This window comes from Lontra canadensis, unplaced genomic scaffold, assembly GCF_010015895.1.
Source record: "Lontra canadensis isolate GAN:19392208 unplaced genomic scaffold, GSC_riverotter_1.0 scaffold1, whole genome shotgun sequence".
Classification (NCBI taxonomy): domain Eukaryota; kingdom Metazoa; phylum Chordata; class Mammalia; order Carnivora; family Mustelidae; genus Lontra; species Lontra canadensis.
Window position 1 is genome coordinate 15,038,100 of NW_022630995.1, and position 17,548 is coordinate 15,055,647.

Here is a 17,548-nt window from a genome sequence, read left to right on the forward strand (position 1 = left end):
TAAATGTTGCAATATCCAGAAAAATGCATGTATTATATATAGTTTGCTTTTTTATTATAGCAATAGCTCTACAAATATATATTTGGAGATGCAATTTTTTAAGTCTGAATATGTAAAGTTAAATTGGTAGTTTTCCATAGGTGATTGGAGAAGTCATGTAAGCGTAACATTTTCAATAGGTTGTGATAAATAATGCCACTGGCATACAAAATCAGTGGGTCAAACTAGTAGGACATTATTCTCCCTCCTAATTTGTAGGCTCTATGCAAACATGTATTTAAAGGACAATTTAGCATGTCTTCTGAATATAAATCTTGCAGGAATTTCTGAGGAAAGATATTTAAATGGGCTTAAATCTTTATTTGTATGTTTGTATTAATTGCATAATCAAAAGCTTTGGCTCATTATATTTCCTACGAATAAGCATTTTAAGTAAAATAAAAATAATTATTTAATATAGCTATGTATTTCATAAATCCATAAAATGCTATTTAATTTGAAAAGCATTGTGGAAGAAATTTAATTGTAATGTCTTTAGGGATTTTGCTTTTGAAAAGCAAAACAGACACCTGTCTAAATTCATAGAGTCTTAATGCTATATTGAGGGAGTGGGATCTCTTCCTTATCTTGGGCTCTCTTGTTTGCTTTTCAGTTGCTGCGAGTGTGGCTGTGGAAGGGCTTCTTCCCTGTGCGCTGTTGCCCATCCAAGCCTAATATGGTTAGTGTTCCGCACCCGCTTTCACTCCTATGTAATGTCCCACCTATATGTATTATCGTCAGCATTCCTTTTTTATTTTTCTCCATTTGTGTACATTTTAACAGCTAGTGCACCAGTTGTGCCTAAAAGAAGAGTGAACTGATTTCCAAAGGGGAATCTTAACAAGTCATTGGGTAAAGGATAATTTCAAAGAAAATATACGTATAGCACATCATCCTTATGTCCAGCATTCATACTTCTCTTCCAAAGCGTTTGCTGTGGTCCTGATTTAAACCAGAAGTTATAAGATTATAGCACCTGTTTTACATTTAACATGTTGCTGTGTTTGTTGTTCCATTAAGATTAAAATCGTATCATATGTGGAGGTGGAATGCTACTTCTTGCTGAAATGCTGCTTCAAGGTGAAATCACCATTTCTCTCTCCCAGAACCATGGAATGACCATAAATTAACTGGGATCTTCTGGTTTTTTTTTTTTTTTTTTGTTATCATTGTGATACATATGGCATTGGAGAATAGAACCACATGTAACTTTAAATGGTTTATTTAATATTTTAAGCTTGGATTATTTCAGATATTAGATGTTAGAGGTGATATTTCTAATTTGATATCGGTGAAGTAAAAAAAAAAATGCACATTTTGGGAATCAGTGTCCCAATGGGATAATCTTAATTACTTACAAATGCAAATCCTGATTATATATCTGGGTTATAGCTATAAGCTATAGGTTGGTAGAAAAGACCAGAGACCTCTATCCACAGATTTAGAGAGACTCCAACATAACAGTGTACTATCTTGGAAAAAGTGAAATAATCCAGATAATTTCTGCCCAGATTAAAGAATCTAAATCCTTGTACTATCATATTGAGCTTTTATCTGTAGTCAAAATTTGCAAGGAAAAGATAATCCGAAATGCATTTTAGAGAAGTATAAGGTTTCCTTGGAGCACTTTAAATTGTAACTTGCATTCTCTAGATGTAAATTAATTTTTGTTAATTAAAAAAATGTTATGAATATATGTGCACATGTGTGTACATGTAAGAAATGGTGGGCTGGATACCAGTGATCTTCTGAGAACGAGAGAAAGTAACAAGCAGATTGATAAAACTCAAGAGATCTTTTTCTCAGTCTTTTGAAATTATAGTACTTGTAAAAAGTTTCAAACTTATTATGAAAGCATAGATTTGTTTTACTTGACTTAACGTACTCTAAAAATTCTTTTTCTGAGCATGGGGCTTTGGTGACAAACCAAAAAACCCTGAAATCTGGCAATGGCTAAAGTGTAACATAAATAGCTTTACATTGTGATTTTTTAAACCACGTTATGGAAAGCTAAAAACAAAAATAAAAGTTGCTGAACTGTTCATACTACTTGAGCCTCAAATATAGTTGTTGTAAGAGATATATCTTCACTATGTAGAATAAATAAAATTTACATCTTGGAAAAAAAGATTGACATCCAGGCCTACCTTGAGGTAAATCGCAAATATAAACTTATTGTGAAAGTAAAAATTTATGAAGACATGATTTAGAAAGTATTGGCAAGAACAAACGTTAGTCAGATTTTAAATGCTTGAATTTTAAAAATAAAATCTTCTTCCACTATACAGAGGGCTCAGGGAGTTTATAAAATAAATAAAAGGAAAAATAGAAAGGCAGAATGCTTCCTTTGCAAAGAACACATCAGAAAACCTGACCACAGAAATGTTTTTCTAATATTTTTACTCAGATAACATTAGTAATTTTGAGTGTATCTGTGTGTGCGTGTGTATTTGTGTGTGTGTGTGTGTGCACATGTGCACACACACACACACACTGAATGAATGAATGAATGAATGATTTAGCCACAAATGTGCTTAGATACCTAATAAAATGGTAACAGTTTTCATGGAAAAATTTATGGAAGATCCAGAATTTTTTAATGCAATCTTAGAAAACAAGACAAAATAAAGTGGAAGAAAAATTTTTAAATTGATTTTACATAAATTAGACTGTAAGAGAATTATCTAAAATTATTACTGGGAAAGAATGGAAGTTTAAGATGTTCTTATTGTTATGTTTTCTAAAATGCCATTTTGTAATGGAATGTCAAGTCACCACAAGGTTTCCGTTAAAAATGCTATCTGTTTAGATTAAATCATTGAGGAGAAAACAACATTTTATCGTGAAAATTAAGGGCTGAGAAGAATAATTTTCCTAGTAGTCTGTACTGAAAATACTGAAATACTGAAAAATCTTGACCCGAAATCTTGTGACCCAATTTCATGTATAATCATATCAGGATGAGTCAATTACCACAGAAGTATTTTCCAATGGAACATTCTATCACAAGCATGTGTGAACAGACATAATAGACCAAAGATTGTTAGACATTTTGAGATTTTGTAATCTCACTGCTTTTCATTTCTCATGTATAGTTGGTTTTGACCTTAAATTCACTACATTATAATGCAATTAAAATTGCCCACTGTAAATTTACTGGCTTTTAAAAGTACCTGGACATACCTTGTGGAAATCTCAGGGTCTTAAAAGCACAATTTTAAACCACTGACTGAGATCTTTCATCCTCCAGTTCAACTATATTAAAGCTTCAATTCTCCAGAGTTGTGAGTTTTGCTGTGTAATATCCGTCACGAAAAAACGATGCTCCATTCCTTCTCAAATGGATGGTGTATCATTTATAAGATAATATTAGTAATTAGATGCTGCCACCTTTGATCTCAAATTATTTTTCATCATTCTAGTTGCCCACTTTGTATGAAATCTATGGTTATATATAATGTTAATATTTCAAATATTCTTTATTCTTTGACTTCAATCTACCCAATAATAGAAATTATTTCTATAATATTTATGATTGAAACCTAGAGGCCTAGATTTTAGGTACCCAAGGTAGCCTACCTACATTTTTAGCAGAGGTATTTTTTATTGGTGATCTTTGACTTTATGACATCATAACTATCTTGAGATTCTAATTACTATTTTACTTCTCAAAGGAAATCTATTTTTACAAATACTCTGTGTTGAATGGATTTGTTTTTTAATGTAAATAAGACATTAGTGTTTGTAATTTCTAAAATAACATTATCATTAATCCCTTAATATTCATTTGTGCTTATGTTTACAAAAACCAGAAAATGTTTATAACATAATATTTATTATAAGTCCATCTGAAAGATCCCATGGTCCCCAAATAGCTTTTTCTTGTATTTCTTAAATTCAAACATATGTCAGACTATTTTCTTCATTCATTAATTTTCATGTTTTTCCAATGTCTTCTTATCACTTACTGCTTTTTCTGAAGTGTTCTAGTGGCAAGGGAAATAGAGTTTTATATTCTGAAAACAGAGGTATTAAAGGTTCATTTACCTGTCCTATAATTCAGGAAATCAATCTCACTTTTTAGAGATTTTTTAAAATATTATTAATCAGAGATGTGAGGGAAAAACTAATGCAGAAATTAGACCAAAACAAAAACAAAAACAAATTTCTCTGACCACAAAGATCACAAATTATATTGAAATATGACATTGGGATACATGGGTGGCTCAGTCAATTAAGCATCTGACTCTTGATCTCACCTCCGATCTTCATCTTAGGTCTTGATTTCAGGGTCCTGAGTTCAAGACCCACACTGAGCTCCATGCTGGGCATGGTACCTACTTAAAAAAACAAAAACGAAAAAAAAAAAACCATTATCTTAATGTTTCAATGAATTATTTTTCTTTCTTTATATGAAGTGAATATTTCATATGAAGTGAATATTTCTTAAAATTTAAAGTGAGCAAATTTTTATTTCCACATACATACAACAGAGATTATTTCATTCATCTTCACAACATTTCTGTCAGGGACGTATGTGGAAGTACTATCACATTTTATAGAATTAGAAGAGAGACAGAGAATATAAAATTATCCCTTATAATTCTAGACCCCCATTTGAAGTGCTCATAGCAGGCAGATGTAAGACATGCCATTGCAATATATAGAGAATATATTAAATTCCAATTGAAGACTTGCTGTATAAAACATAACAATGAACTGCTCCCAGATTCTTTTTATAATACTTGTGGAACCTCAAGTAGGAGATATTGTAGAAGATATTTGTGGACCTACTCTAATTGAGAAATCCAATAGTCATATTCATGAAATAGTTAAAAATTAATAGGATATTACCTAATCTTACATTAGAACAAAATTTATTGAAAACAGGGAGACAGTCTTCACATGTCATACTTTATGAAATGTGTTTTTACATCAATATTCTAAGTCAATTAAAATTTAACTCCATGTTGAAAAGTTTACAATTCATCTTTGAGTATTTGAAAGTGTTCAAGTCTTCCTATTGCTAATTCTAAAATGATCTGAAGAGTTCATTAATCAAAAATTTACCAATTCATATGTACTATGCTATTTTGGAGGCTGTATTCTTTTTTTCTTTGTCTTTTAGAATATGGAAATTAAAAAATGGGATGTAAGACATAAAATAAGAAATAAGTTAGTGTCTCATGTTGCCTTTAATCATAGCGTGGTTAGTATTCTGATAGAATGTGAGACGGGAACTTTGCAAGCTAAGCCTACGTTTTGTGTGGTATAATCACTTCATTCCCATATCCCAAGGAAAGTGTGATTTTCAGCATGAATACATTTCTCTTGAGAAGTGTGCTTGAGAATTTTCAATAAACAGTAATAGATCATTTTTTTTTGTATAACTTAAATCTATCTGTGAAGACCTCAAAAATCACAGTACCCCTAGTATATGAATGAGGAATGTATGAACGAGAGTCAAGGACCTGCAAACAATACAGCTTAATATTCAAAATCTCATTTCAGTACATTTTCAATTGCATTCTTATTGAAGAGTATCATCCTGTAAAACAAAAGTTAATTTGTTTCTAGTATTCATTAAATATATTAATAAGCTGGTATTCATATGCTTCTTTATTTTATGAGGCTGAATTAGCTGAGTTTTCATTAAAACTAGTTTTGTTTAGTTGGAGAGAATCCTGAAGTGAAAAAGTCCAACTCCTTCCTCAGAAGTTGTAACTTATTCTTTTTAAGATGTTAGCAATAAAATTCTTAAATAAATTATGCAGTGGTTAAGGTCATTATCATGTAAGAATAGGAGAGTGTGCACATCTGGAGAAGTGTGGTTTTTAAAGAGGTTTAAATTACAAGAAGATTTTATTTTCCAAGGTAAAACATACTGCTATTTGTTGCCTTTTGAATTTTATTTTTTGGCTCTAAAATATAGGTAAGGCATTTCTTAATCTGGAAAACAGGGAGGCAACATAGAAGTTTCCATTTCTGACCTAGGGACTGCATATGCTCACTCTTTGAGAAAAATCAAAATGTGGAACTATTTCTTTATCCCTCCCCACCTGATACAGAATTCAGCAGGAAGAAAAGTGGTTTTTTGTTTGTTTGTTTGTTTGTTTGTGTTTGTTTTTGTTTTGTTTTGTTTTGTTTTTTGTTTTTTTTTTCTGTGGGCTAAAGAAATGGAAAACTGATTCTCTGGAAGCTGTAGTTGAACAAGGATTTACAATCTCATTTGGCTATTGCTTTCACTCATCTTTCCTCATTAGTCATAAGGGTGCCATTTAGTAAAGTACTAATTCTATGCATTGCTTGGTCCTCTGGTGGCCTTGACATTCATACTCTAATTTATTATCAAATTCTTAATTGACATCCAAGAATTAAATTACTTATTGGCACATCCATCCATACATAAATGTATTATGGAAATACTTTCATGTATTATGGAAATTTCAAATATCCAAATTTGGATCATTTCTGATTGGGACTAAATTTTGAAGATCAGAATTAGTATCCTCAAGGATGTGTTACCTAAATTCTTAGAACAAGTATGGGAGAAAATAGGCTGGTTTCTAAATAACCTATCAAAGTCATTGTTATATTTACACATTGTCTCTCTAGGACTTCTTAACAAATATTAATTAATGAATATGAATCATACCTACATTCTCATAGCCACCTCTACTACTAAATAGTAAGACAGCATTGTTTTCTAGGAAAACATAAGTAAAAATGACAAGAAGATGATTTCCCTAATTGAAAACACTCCAGATATTTTTAGTACAGTGATATCAAAGCTCATTAAAATTGTGATAGGGAGCAAAATGAAGAAACTGTTTCTTTTCCATTCAGGGAAAAAAAAAATCGGTTCCAGAGGGTAGGAGGCATAATTTATGTATAGAATGGCATATTTATTGACTGTTTGTCTGATGGGTTAAAATTATGCATCTGGAGCAGGTACAGAAGATGATACTGAATGAGCAGTCATCCTGCAGTGCTCTGTTCGTGAGGCTGAACCGCTGCTCGAGTGCCAGTCTCTGCCAGCTGCACTTTTACTTGCTGTATCTTGTTGAGACTTGTTTTAATGATGCTTTTGGGGGTTCCAGAACTTAATTTTATATGTTAATGTGGCATACAGCCGTATATGTTACTGAGCTCTAGAGAAGCCCATAGTCAAAAATAACTCCTTTCTATTGCCCTCCTGACTCTCTTCTTAGGTATTAAAATGTTAACCAGTCCTCACCAAGGTATTCCCAGACCACTTTTTAGATGAGATCCAAAGTTTTATTTCCATTTTCATATGAGGAATTTGCATGCAATTTAAAAATCCATGAGGCTTATTTAATGATAAAGACTATTTGAAGATACAAATTTGAAAGCTTATTATTTTTTTTCCTTTTGAAGGCAGAGGAGTTAAAGGTAGAATGGATGTTTGTTTTCTAAAGTAAACTGCAAGAACTTGTATACTTTTCAGGTCTCTTTAGAATTCTAACAAAGGTTTTTTTGTCGGTGTTATTTAAATAACCTAAATCTCAGGGTGATTTCACACAATTGTAGTTAGAACATTGATTTTAAAAAGTATCAATAACTTCTCTCTAGAGACTCATATATTAAAGATTGAAAGAATAATGTAGTATCTAGAAAAATTATGAACAGTGCGTTAAAATAACTTAAATGTCAGACCAAATGTAGTTTTAGTATGATTTTATGTATTTTTTTTCCTCTCCATTTCACTGCAGTGATTTAATTCAAGATGTCTTAAGGACTCTTGGATGACAAAGCAGCTATCTAAGTGTTATGAATAAAATTTGAAAAACCACCAAATCCCCATTGTGTATTTTTCTTCACCCAAGAACAGCATTCCTAGTAAGGATATTTCAGATTTCCTCAAATATCACTTAGCTGTATTTTATTAATAAACTGTCAGTTTGTTAACATGATTAAACAAATATAATTGTATTTTTCATTCAAAAATGACACAGAGATGGGTTGTGTTATCTACTTTGTATAATATATATGTAGTTATACACTAGGAAATGATATAGAATAAAATAGGTTTCATTTTTATATCAAAATACACATATATTAAAGAAATACAGAATATGTAAACAAGGGGAAGTTCTCATTTGTATGTGTGGATTGGACACTTCATTTACAACACATAGTAGTTTTCAACCAATTTTATAATGAAATTATTTGTCAATCTGTCATTTTGGTTGTATTTTCTTCATTCAGAAATGAATGGAAATTTTGCTTTTAATAAACTCAATTTTGTTATGAGACCTTATGAATAGTAAATTCACTTCCCTAGACTTTCACTAAAATAGTTTAAATATTTTCATTTGAGTCAGTTGGTTTAATGTTTTATCATGTACCACATCAACTTAGTATTCATCAACTTTCCAAATACTCATCATTGTGTAGATGCAATCAACATATCATTCGCTCATTCATTTATTCATTCATCAATGTGACAAATATTTTTGGTGCCAGCTCTGAGATAGGTGCTAGGTCACTACAGAAATTTATAGTTAAATGCTATCTACTGTCATTTACAAAACTGGCAAATAGTAAAAGAACCAGAAGACATACAAAATGATTATGTTGCATTGAAACGGGAATCGCAATGAGACAGGAGTACAGAAAGCTGTTAGGTTCCCATGGGGAAAGATTGCATTAAGTTGGGGTATCAGGAAGAAAGAAAACCACAAAGAAGGCAAAAATTGAACTAGACTTTGATAATTGAAAATTGTTAGGAAGAATATCTTAGGTGTGGGAACAAGGATATGCAAATGTGTGGAAGCATGGAGAAAGATCTTGAGAACCTGAGAACCTATAGTCCTGTGTACTTGAAGATAACAGAGGTAGTGTAGGAAATAGGCATTAAGGCTATGTTTAGAAATCTTTATCTTATTGATTGATTAAAGACTTAGGAGACAACAAAGTAGAAAAGTAACCTTATTTATGGTAATTTGGCTACAGCCAGGTCTAGTAGAGTTTGGGAAAATAGTTGCAGAATGCAGGAGCATCAGTTTGGAGGCACTTACAGCAATCCAAATGAAAAATAACAAAGCCTTAATTGAAGAACCAGTAGAGGTAATGAAAAAGAAGAGATGAATTGTAAGACTTTTATGTTATACAAAGCTTGGGATTTGACAACTAATTTGCTGTGAAGTACACAAGGATAAGGCTTTGTTCCTAAAGAGGCCAAGGCCTTGCCAGTGTTGTTAACAGAAAAAGAAGGCAACTGATCAAGACTGAAAGTAAAGAGAAGTATACTGATTGGTTTTTTACATCTGTTGAGTCTGTATGCCAATGGAATATCCCTATAAAATAAATCTGTGATGGAATAAGAGTATAGCTCTCAAAAGAATTAAACCAGAAGGGATGTATTAATTAAATTTATGGAAATGAGTGGATTGACAGTAGAGAACCAGAGAAGTTCACATAAATGAGGGGAGGAGCAAGAAGCATCAGGAAAGGAGTAGTCAGAGATTTCAGACCATCATGAATAATTAAAAACTAAGATAAAGTCACGAGGTGACTATGTCACTCGTGAACCTCAAAGAGCAGATTTTTTTTTCAGTAACAAGAACAGGTTGCAAGGACACTGAAATTAGTAAGTAGTTAAGTAAAATAGGAGAGAATAAGATTTGGGGAGTGGAGCTGAACTGAGAAGGGTTGCAGGTTTGGTGAATTGGTAGTGATCTAAGTGGACTGAGTGGAGAAAGATCCCAACAAGAGGAAAAAAATAAATAAAATGATATACTGAAAGGAGGACACTATTGAATCAGAGACATATTTTGGGCGGTACATTCTGTAAAAAGGCTTCTGAGGTGGCAAAAAAAAAAAAAGCAATAAAGAAAGAAAGGAAGCAGAAAATATCTGGAGTGTGGTGTATGGTAGAGAGAATTAAAAAAAAAAAAATGGACTTGGATGGCTTCTGACTTCTCAGTGAAATCTGGGCAAGACTGAGAGATACGGATAGCGGAAATATCATTCATCCAAAAGAAGGACTGGTGTTTTTTCATGCTACTAGTGTGAAAATCAGTTAGGGCTGCAATCATTTCAATTGCATTTTGAGCTTCTGGGCTTTATGTGTTTCAACATTGGAGATGTGGCTAATTGTAGCTTCCTCTGTTCCAGGCGGTGTGGTTACAGCAAAGCAAAACAAGATCCGGAAGAGGAAAAGATGCATTTTCATAATGGGCACAGTAAGCAAATTATAAAAAATCAAGAGAAAACAAAATAGAGGAGGTTTTATTTTTATTTTTATATACTTTCAGACAAAGATATGTGTAATAACTGACCAAAATATTGTGTTTAAAAAAATGTAAGTGTTCTATTATGTCCCTGTAAAGCATATGGGCTTGGGGGCATTGCTGCCTGACTCTAGACAACAGCTGGATGATTTATTCAATTTTTTAAAACAAACCTTCATTATAATTAAAAAAAACAACTCTTCTCAATCATTATAAAAAGCTATTATATTTCAAACCAAATTTCCAGGCCAATTCTAATTTCTTCCAGCAGAGTCAGTAGAAAGTTATCATTAAATAACACCATTGGAAGAAGCAAATAAAATTTCTCAGTATCTTTCTTCTTTTTCTAGCACTTTAGCAGGAATTTCCTGTGCAGATCCTATAGCAACAATCTTCATTCAATCATTTGAAAAAGACTATCCTTTTTTAAAAACACAGAAAATCAAGTTTTGATACCATACTTTAAAAACTAGACTAAGTGAGTCCAAAATTAATGGTATTTTAAAATGTGCATTTTGGGGGGAACCTGCGTGGCTCAGTTGTTAAGCCACTGCCTTTAGCTCAGGTCATGATCCCAGGGTCTTGGGATTGAGGCCTGCTCTGGCTCCCTGCTCAGCTGGAAGCCTGCTTCTGCCTCTTCCACTTCCCCTGCTTATATTCCCTCTCTTGCTGTGTCTCTCTCTGTCAAATAAATAACATTAAAAAAATAAAATGTGCATTTTTCATAAATAGTATGGCATTAGTTGATTTGGCAAGTAAATAAAAATAATTTCTTTTGTTTTTGTCACTTTGCTATGACCATAAAAGTCAAAATCATTGAAGCCATAATTCATGCTGCAAAGCATTGAATCTGTTTTCATAGGTCCTATCCTATTTAATGCTATTTATCCTTAAAAAAAAAAAAAGCAACGTGTGAAATTGGTAGCCATTAAATGTGATGAAACTGAGGCTCATAGAATCATAGAGTATTAGTTAAAGCCATGAAGTAACAGGGGTAGAGTGAGAGATAGAACTTACCTTTTTCTTTTGACTTCTGTGTTAGTCTTACTGGACCAAAGCACCAGAAAAATTATTTTAAATTATTTTTTTGTAAAATCAAAATTCATCTATGATAGCATTTTAAGTGAAACAGAATAACAAAACAGCAACTCACAGCATTTCATTGCCCAGTGTAGGGAACAAACTTACCTTAGTTTGGCTTGGAGACTGACTCTATGAACATTATTGTTGAAAGATAATATCTATTCATATATGTTGTCATATATGAATTTCTTATACATACCAGAAATCCAGATTTCTACAATTATAATAATCACATAGCTATACAAATGACTCCTATAACTGAGGGGGTTGGGGGCTGTCCTTACATCTTGGGCATTTCTAGGAATTAGGGATTTAAGGGATTAGGGATTAATAATGTCTGATTTCATTCATCCTTACAAACAGTTATATTTTAATGCACATTTATTTTTCCAGTTAAGCTGCCAGGAGTAAGAACTTATATTGATCCACACACCTATGAGGATCCCAATCAAGCTGTCCATGAATTTGCCAAGGAGATAGAAGCTTCATGCATCACCATTCAAAGAGTTATTGGAGCAGGTACAATAGTGTGTTTAACTCATACTTTTATTTATTTCTATTTTTTATCTAAAATTTGGGTAGTTAATATAAAATGCAATATTTGTTTCTGGAGTAGAATTCAGTGATCCATCACTTACATACAATTCCCAGTGCTCATCCTAACAAGAGCCCTCCTTAGTGCCCATCACCCATCTAGCTCACCGCCCATCCACTTCCCTCCATCAGCTTCAGTTTGTTCTCTATCCTTAAGAGTCTCTTATGGCAGGACAACTGGGGGGCTTAATTGGTTAAGTGTCTGCCTTTAGCTCAGGTCATGGTCCTGGAGTTCCAGGATTGAGCCTTGCCTTGGACTCCCAGGGAGTCTGTTTCTCCCTCTGCCCCTCACCCCAGCTGTGTTCTTTCTTTCACTCTCTCTGTCTCTTTCTCTCTCAAATAAATAAAATCTTTTTTAAAAAAAGAGTCTCTTATGGGTTGTTTCTGTCCCTCCTTTTTTCCTTTTCCCCCTTCCCATATGTTCATCTGTTTTCTTTCTTGAATTCCACGTGTAAGTGAAATCATATGGCATTTCTCTTTCTCTGACCTATTTTATTTTACATAACATAATGCATTCTAGCTCCATCCATGTCATTGCAAGTGACAAGATTTCATTTTTTTGATGACTGAGTTATATTCCATTATATATAATATATTCATTCATCAGTCAGTGGACATTTGGGCTCTCTCCATAGTTTGGCTTTTGTTGATAATGCTGCTATAAACATCAGGGTGCATATATACTTTGAATCTGTTTGAAACTGTATTTTTTTATCCTTTGGGTAAATACCTAGCAGGGAAATTGCTAGACTGTAGGAGAATTCTATTTTTAACATTTTCAGGAACCTCCACTGTTCTCCAGAATGGCTGCGCCAGTTTGCATTCCCACCAACAGTGAAAGACAGTTCCCCTTTCTCAGCATCCTTACCAACTCCTGTTATTTCTTGTGTTGTTAATTTTAGCCATCCTGAGAGGTGTGAGGTGATATCTCATTGTGGTTTTGATTTGTATTTTCCTGATTATGAGTAATGTTGAGCATCTTTTCATGTGTCCATTAGCCATCTGGACGTCTTCTTTGGGAAAGTATCTATTCATGTCTAGTTTTTGACTGGGTTATTTGTTTGTCGGGTGTTAAGTTTGATAAGTTCTTTGTAGATTTTGGATACTAACCCTTTATCAGATATATCATTTGTAAATATCTTCTCCCATTCCATAGGATGCCTTTTAGTTTTGTTGATTATTTCCTTTGCTGTGCAGAAGCTTTTTAACTTGATGAGGTCACAATAGTTCATTTTTGCTTTTGTTTCTCTTCCCGGTGGTGATGTGTCTAGTAAGAAGTTCCTACTGCAAAGTCAAAGAGGTTTCTGCCTGTGTTTTCCTCTAGTACTTTGATGGTTTCCTGTCTCACATTAGGATCTTTTATCCATTTTGAATTTATTTTTGTGTATGGTGTCAGAAAGTGGTCCAGTTTCGTTCTTTTGAATGTGGCTGTCTTATGTTCCCATCACCATTTGTTGAAGAGACTCTTTTTTGCATTTAACATTCTTTCCTGCTTTGTCAAAGATTAGTTGACCATTGAGTTTTGGGTCCATTTCTGGGTTTTCTATTCTGTTCCATTGATGTATGTGTCAGTTTTTGTGCCAGTTCCATACTGTCTTGATCACTACAGCATTGTAATGTAGTTTGAAGTCTGAAATTATGGTGCTTTAAGTTTTGTTTTTCTTTTTCAGAATGCTTTGTCTATTCAAAGTTTTCTGTGGTTCCATATAATTTTAGGATTATTGGTTCTAGTTCTTTGAAAAATGGTTTTGACATTGTGATAAGGATTGCAATAAATCTGTAGATTGCATTGGGTATATAGACATTTTAACAATATTTGTTCTTCCAGTCCATGAATATGGAATGCTTTTCGATTTCTTTGTGTCCTCTTCAATTTCTTTCGCAAGTGTTCTATAGTTATTAGAATACAGATCTTTTACTTCTTTAGTTAGATTTATTCCTAGGTATCTTATTGTTTTTGGTGAAGTTGCAAATGGGATTGATTCTTAGATTTCTTTTTCTGCCGCTTTGTTATTGGTGTATAGATATGCAATGGATTTCTGTATGTTGATTTTAAATCCTGCAAATTTGCTTAATTCGTGTATGAGTTCTAGAAATTTTTTGGTGGAGTCTTTCAGGTTGTCTACACAGAGTGTCATTTCACCTGCAAGTAATGAAAGTTTGACTTCTTCCTTGCCTTCCTTTTTGTTACCTGATTGCTGAGGCTAAGACTTCCAGTAATGGTAAGAGAGGACATCCTTGTCTTGTTCCTCACAATAGGAGAAAGGCTCTCAGTTTTCCCCCTGAGGATGATATTAGCTGTGGGTCTTTCATATATGGCCTTATGATGTTGAGGTTTGTTCCATCTAACCCTACTTTGTTGAGGGTTTGCATCAGGAAGGGATGCTATATTTTGTCAAATGCTTTTTCTGCATCTATTGACAGGATCGTATGGTTCTTATCTTCTCTTTTATTAATGTATTGTATCATGTTGATTGATTTGTGAATATTGAACCACCCCTACAGCCCAGGAATAAACCACACTTGATTGTGGTGAATAATTCTTTAAATGTACTGTTGACTCTGATTTGCTAGTATTTTTTTATAATTTTTGCATCCATGTTTATCAGAGATAGTGGCTTCTAATTCCCCTTTTTAGTGGGTCTTTGTCTTGTTTGGGGACCAAAATAACGCTAACTTTATAGAATGAGTTTGGAAGTTTTCCTTCCATTTCTTTCTTTTTTTTTTTTTTTTCTTTTCTTTCTTTCTTTTTTTTTTTTTTTCTTTTTTTCTTTTTTCACTCTCTTCCCATTTCTGTTTTTGGAAGAGTTTGAGCAGAATAAACTTAGCTCTTCTTTTTATTTTATTTTATTTTATTTTTTTAGGCATTAGCTCTTCTTAAAATGTTTGGTAGAATTCCCTGGAGAAGGCATGTGGCCTAGGACTTTTGTTTGTTGGGAGATTTTTGATTACTGATTCAGTTTCTTTTCTGGTTATGGGTCTGTTCCAATTTTCTATTTCTTCCTTTCTCAGTTTTGGTAGTTTGTAAGTTTCTAAGAAATTGTCCATTTCTTCCAGATTTCTCAGTTTGTTGTCGTATAATTTTTCATAATATTCTCTTATTATTGTTTGTATTTCTGTGGTGTTGGTTGTGACCTCTTTTCTATCATTCATGATTTTATCTTTTGGGGTCCTTTCTCTTTTCTTTTAATTTGTGTTTATATTATAGAATATACCATGTCAATATCCTGATCTTTTTTTTTAATGTCCTGATGTAACATAGAATATTTTTAAATCTTTTATAACTGACTTACTTTCAAAGTGGTATGTTATTTGTCATATTTTAATGCTTCTGTCTGTGGAGCTCATATTTTAACCCGAGAATGTGAGACTCCTGGGTGGCTGAGTTGGTTAAGCATCTGCCTTTGGCTCAGGCCATGATCCCAGGATTCTGGGACCAAGTCCTGCATTGGGCTCCTTTCTCAGCAGGGAGCCTGCTTCTCCCTCTGCCTGCCACTCCCCCTGCTTGTGCTCTCTCCATCTCTCTTTCTGACAAATAAAAAAATAAAATCTTTAAACCAGCAAGTGTTTGTTTTATAAAATTAAAAAAAAAACACAGCAAAAATATGTATATTCAAACATAGGATTTTATTATCTACTATTTTTATATTCCATATATAATTTGTAGTACCTGAAACTATTTACATAGTTTAAACACTCGGTTACTCTGTTTATGAATCATCTCCTCCTTAAAATTATTTCCTTTTTGTCCTTCCATAAACTTTCTTCTTTTTCTGTTCTTATTAATTAAGGCACTGCTACCGTAGAAAGAGAAGGAGGAGGGAAGTGATTTTCAGTCAGTTACATTCAATTTCTTTCTAATATTTTCATTAAGGTTTTTGTAAGTGAGATGGATGAAGCTAATAACCCCCAGTGTTTTATGATCACCAGTAGACGATTTTTCCCAAAGCACCACGTATTCTCTTACCACTGATAATGAAGTTTGGACTCCCCTTTAATACTGTTTTGTCTAAACATTAATATTCTAGGACTTTAGCATATTATTAGGGTAAAGATTTGAAATAATTTTGTGTTTTTCCATCTTTATAACAAGGTGAATTTGGTGAAGTTTGTAGTGGACGTTTGAAACTTCCAGGAAAAAGAGATTTACCTGTGGCAATCAAAACCCTGAAAGTAGGCTACACAGAAAAGCAACGCCGAGATTTCCTGGGTGAAGCAAGTATCATGGGGCAGTTTGATCATCCTAACATCATTCACTTAGAAGGTGTTGTGACCAAAAGTGAGTACAGTAGCAATTACATGTGTGTGTATGTATCATGAATATCTGGGTGTCTTCTATTAGGTTATTATTAATTTCAGGATAAAAAGAAAATTAGCCACAGCAATGTTATTCAAAATGACTCTAATATTAATAATAATTTTCCTGTATTTTAATAGATTCTTGTCCAAGCTGCTCTTTGCAGTTATCTGTAATGATCTTCCATTTGCCCAAAACTCTTATTCAAATATTTCATTTAATTTTGTCTCTTTTGCATGTATGTCTCTTTTGCTACCAAAAAAAAAAGTAAAAAAAGTCTGTTCCTTAAAAATACAGATAGTGTCTTAAATATTTATGTAAGCCTATTATACCTAAAGCTAAACCAGTCCATGGTCAGTTAAACATTTTGAGCCCCAATATCACCAAAAAAAGAGAGACATCATACCTAACTTGTAATATTGTTAAATAGATTAAATTAAAATATATTTGTGTGTATGTGTGTATGTGAATAAACCTGCAGCTAATTAGAGTAGTGAATAAATATTTATTTTAATCTAAGTGAATGCATCAGATACTAGTGGGCAACACCCCAAAATTATTATAATTAATATTCACTTCCTTTTATAGACCTCTGATTTATTATAAAACTTGTTTACTGTAAATAGGTCCTGACTGAGACAAACTAAGACAACTAAATTTATCATATTAAGTCAATTAAATTTGTCATATATTTTATATGTACTTGAAACCTTTATGAACACATGATCATATCTAAATTTTATAAATTTTAGTCTAAAAAACAGTACTCGAGCTGGGAATACAGATTGGAGATGTCTAATCTCCTAATCAAATATTCTATTTGCTGTTGCTGCCATGAAACTACACATATACATAAAGCAAAATGAAAATATTTAAAATATTTCTGTCCTACTTTTTGTTCTATGTGAGCTTAAACTGCATTCTCCCTTAATAAATGTGCCTCTTGATGTTCAGCCTAGGAAGTCTTCAGCTTGTTTTTAATTTACCATGTTGCAACTCACTTTATTTGTGTCCTTAATTTCATGCTTTCTGATCTGATGCTAATTTATTCAACAATTATTCTCAACCTGCAGCACACAGATAATGAGACATAAGTGCGACTAAATCTCATGATTTTTCTGATTGTAGCTGAGGTAGGGAGTCTGAAGTCACACACCTATGGATGGTGCTATCATGAACCTTCATCTTTCTTGTACCACTGCTCTACGTGTCAGAAACATGAGTCCGAATTCAAATTCCATCTGTGATGTGTTGTTAAAGAAGGCATATCAGAAATATT

The 17,548-nt window shown here is 32.9% G+C and overlaps 1 protein-coding gene across 5 annotated transcripts in view; it reads left to right on the forward strand.

The window, feature by feature from the left end:
* EPHA5 (EPH receptor A5) overlaps positions 1-17,548 on the forward strand; it is a 342,893-nt gene that overhangs the window by 288,006 nt on the left and 37,339 nt on the right. For 3 of the 5 annotated variants that reach the window (XM_032848719.1, XM_032848637.1, XM_032848952.1), the window contains 4 exons: positions 653-718; positions 10,180-10,247; positions 11,772-11,897; positions 16,066-16,251. In XM_032848719.1, the coding sequence (XP_032704610.1) occupies positions 653-718; positions 10,180-10,247; positions 11,772-11,897; positions 16,066-16,251 (446 nt within the window). The remainder of the gene's footprint in view (positions 1-652; positions 719-10,179; positions 10,248-11,771; positions 11,898-16,065; positions 16,252-17,548) is intronic. The other 2 variants (XM_032848873.1, XM_032848786.1) reach the window with 1 other exon arrangement.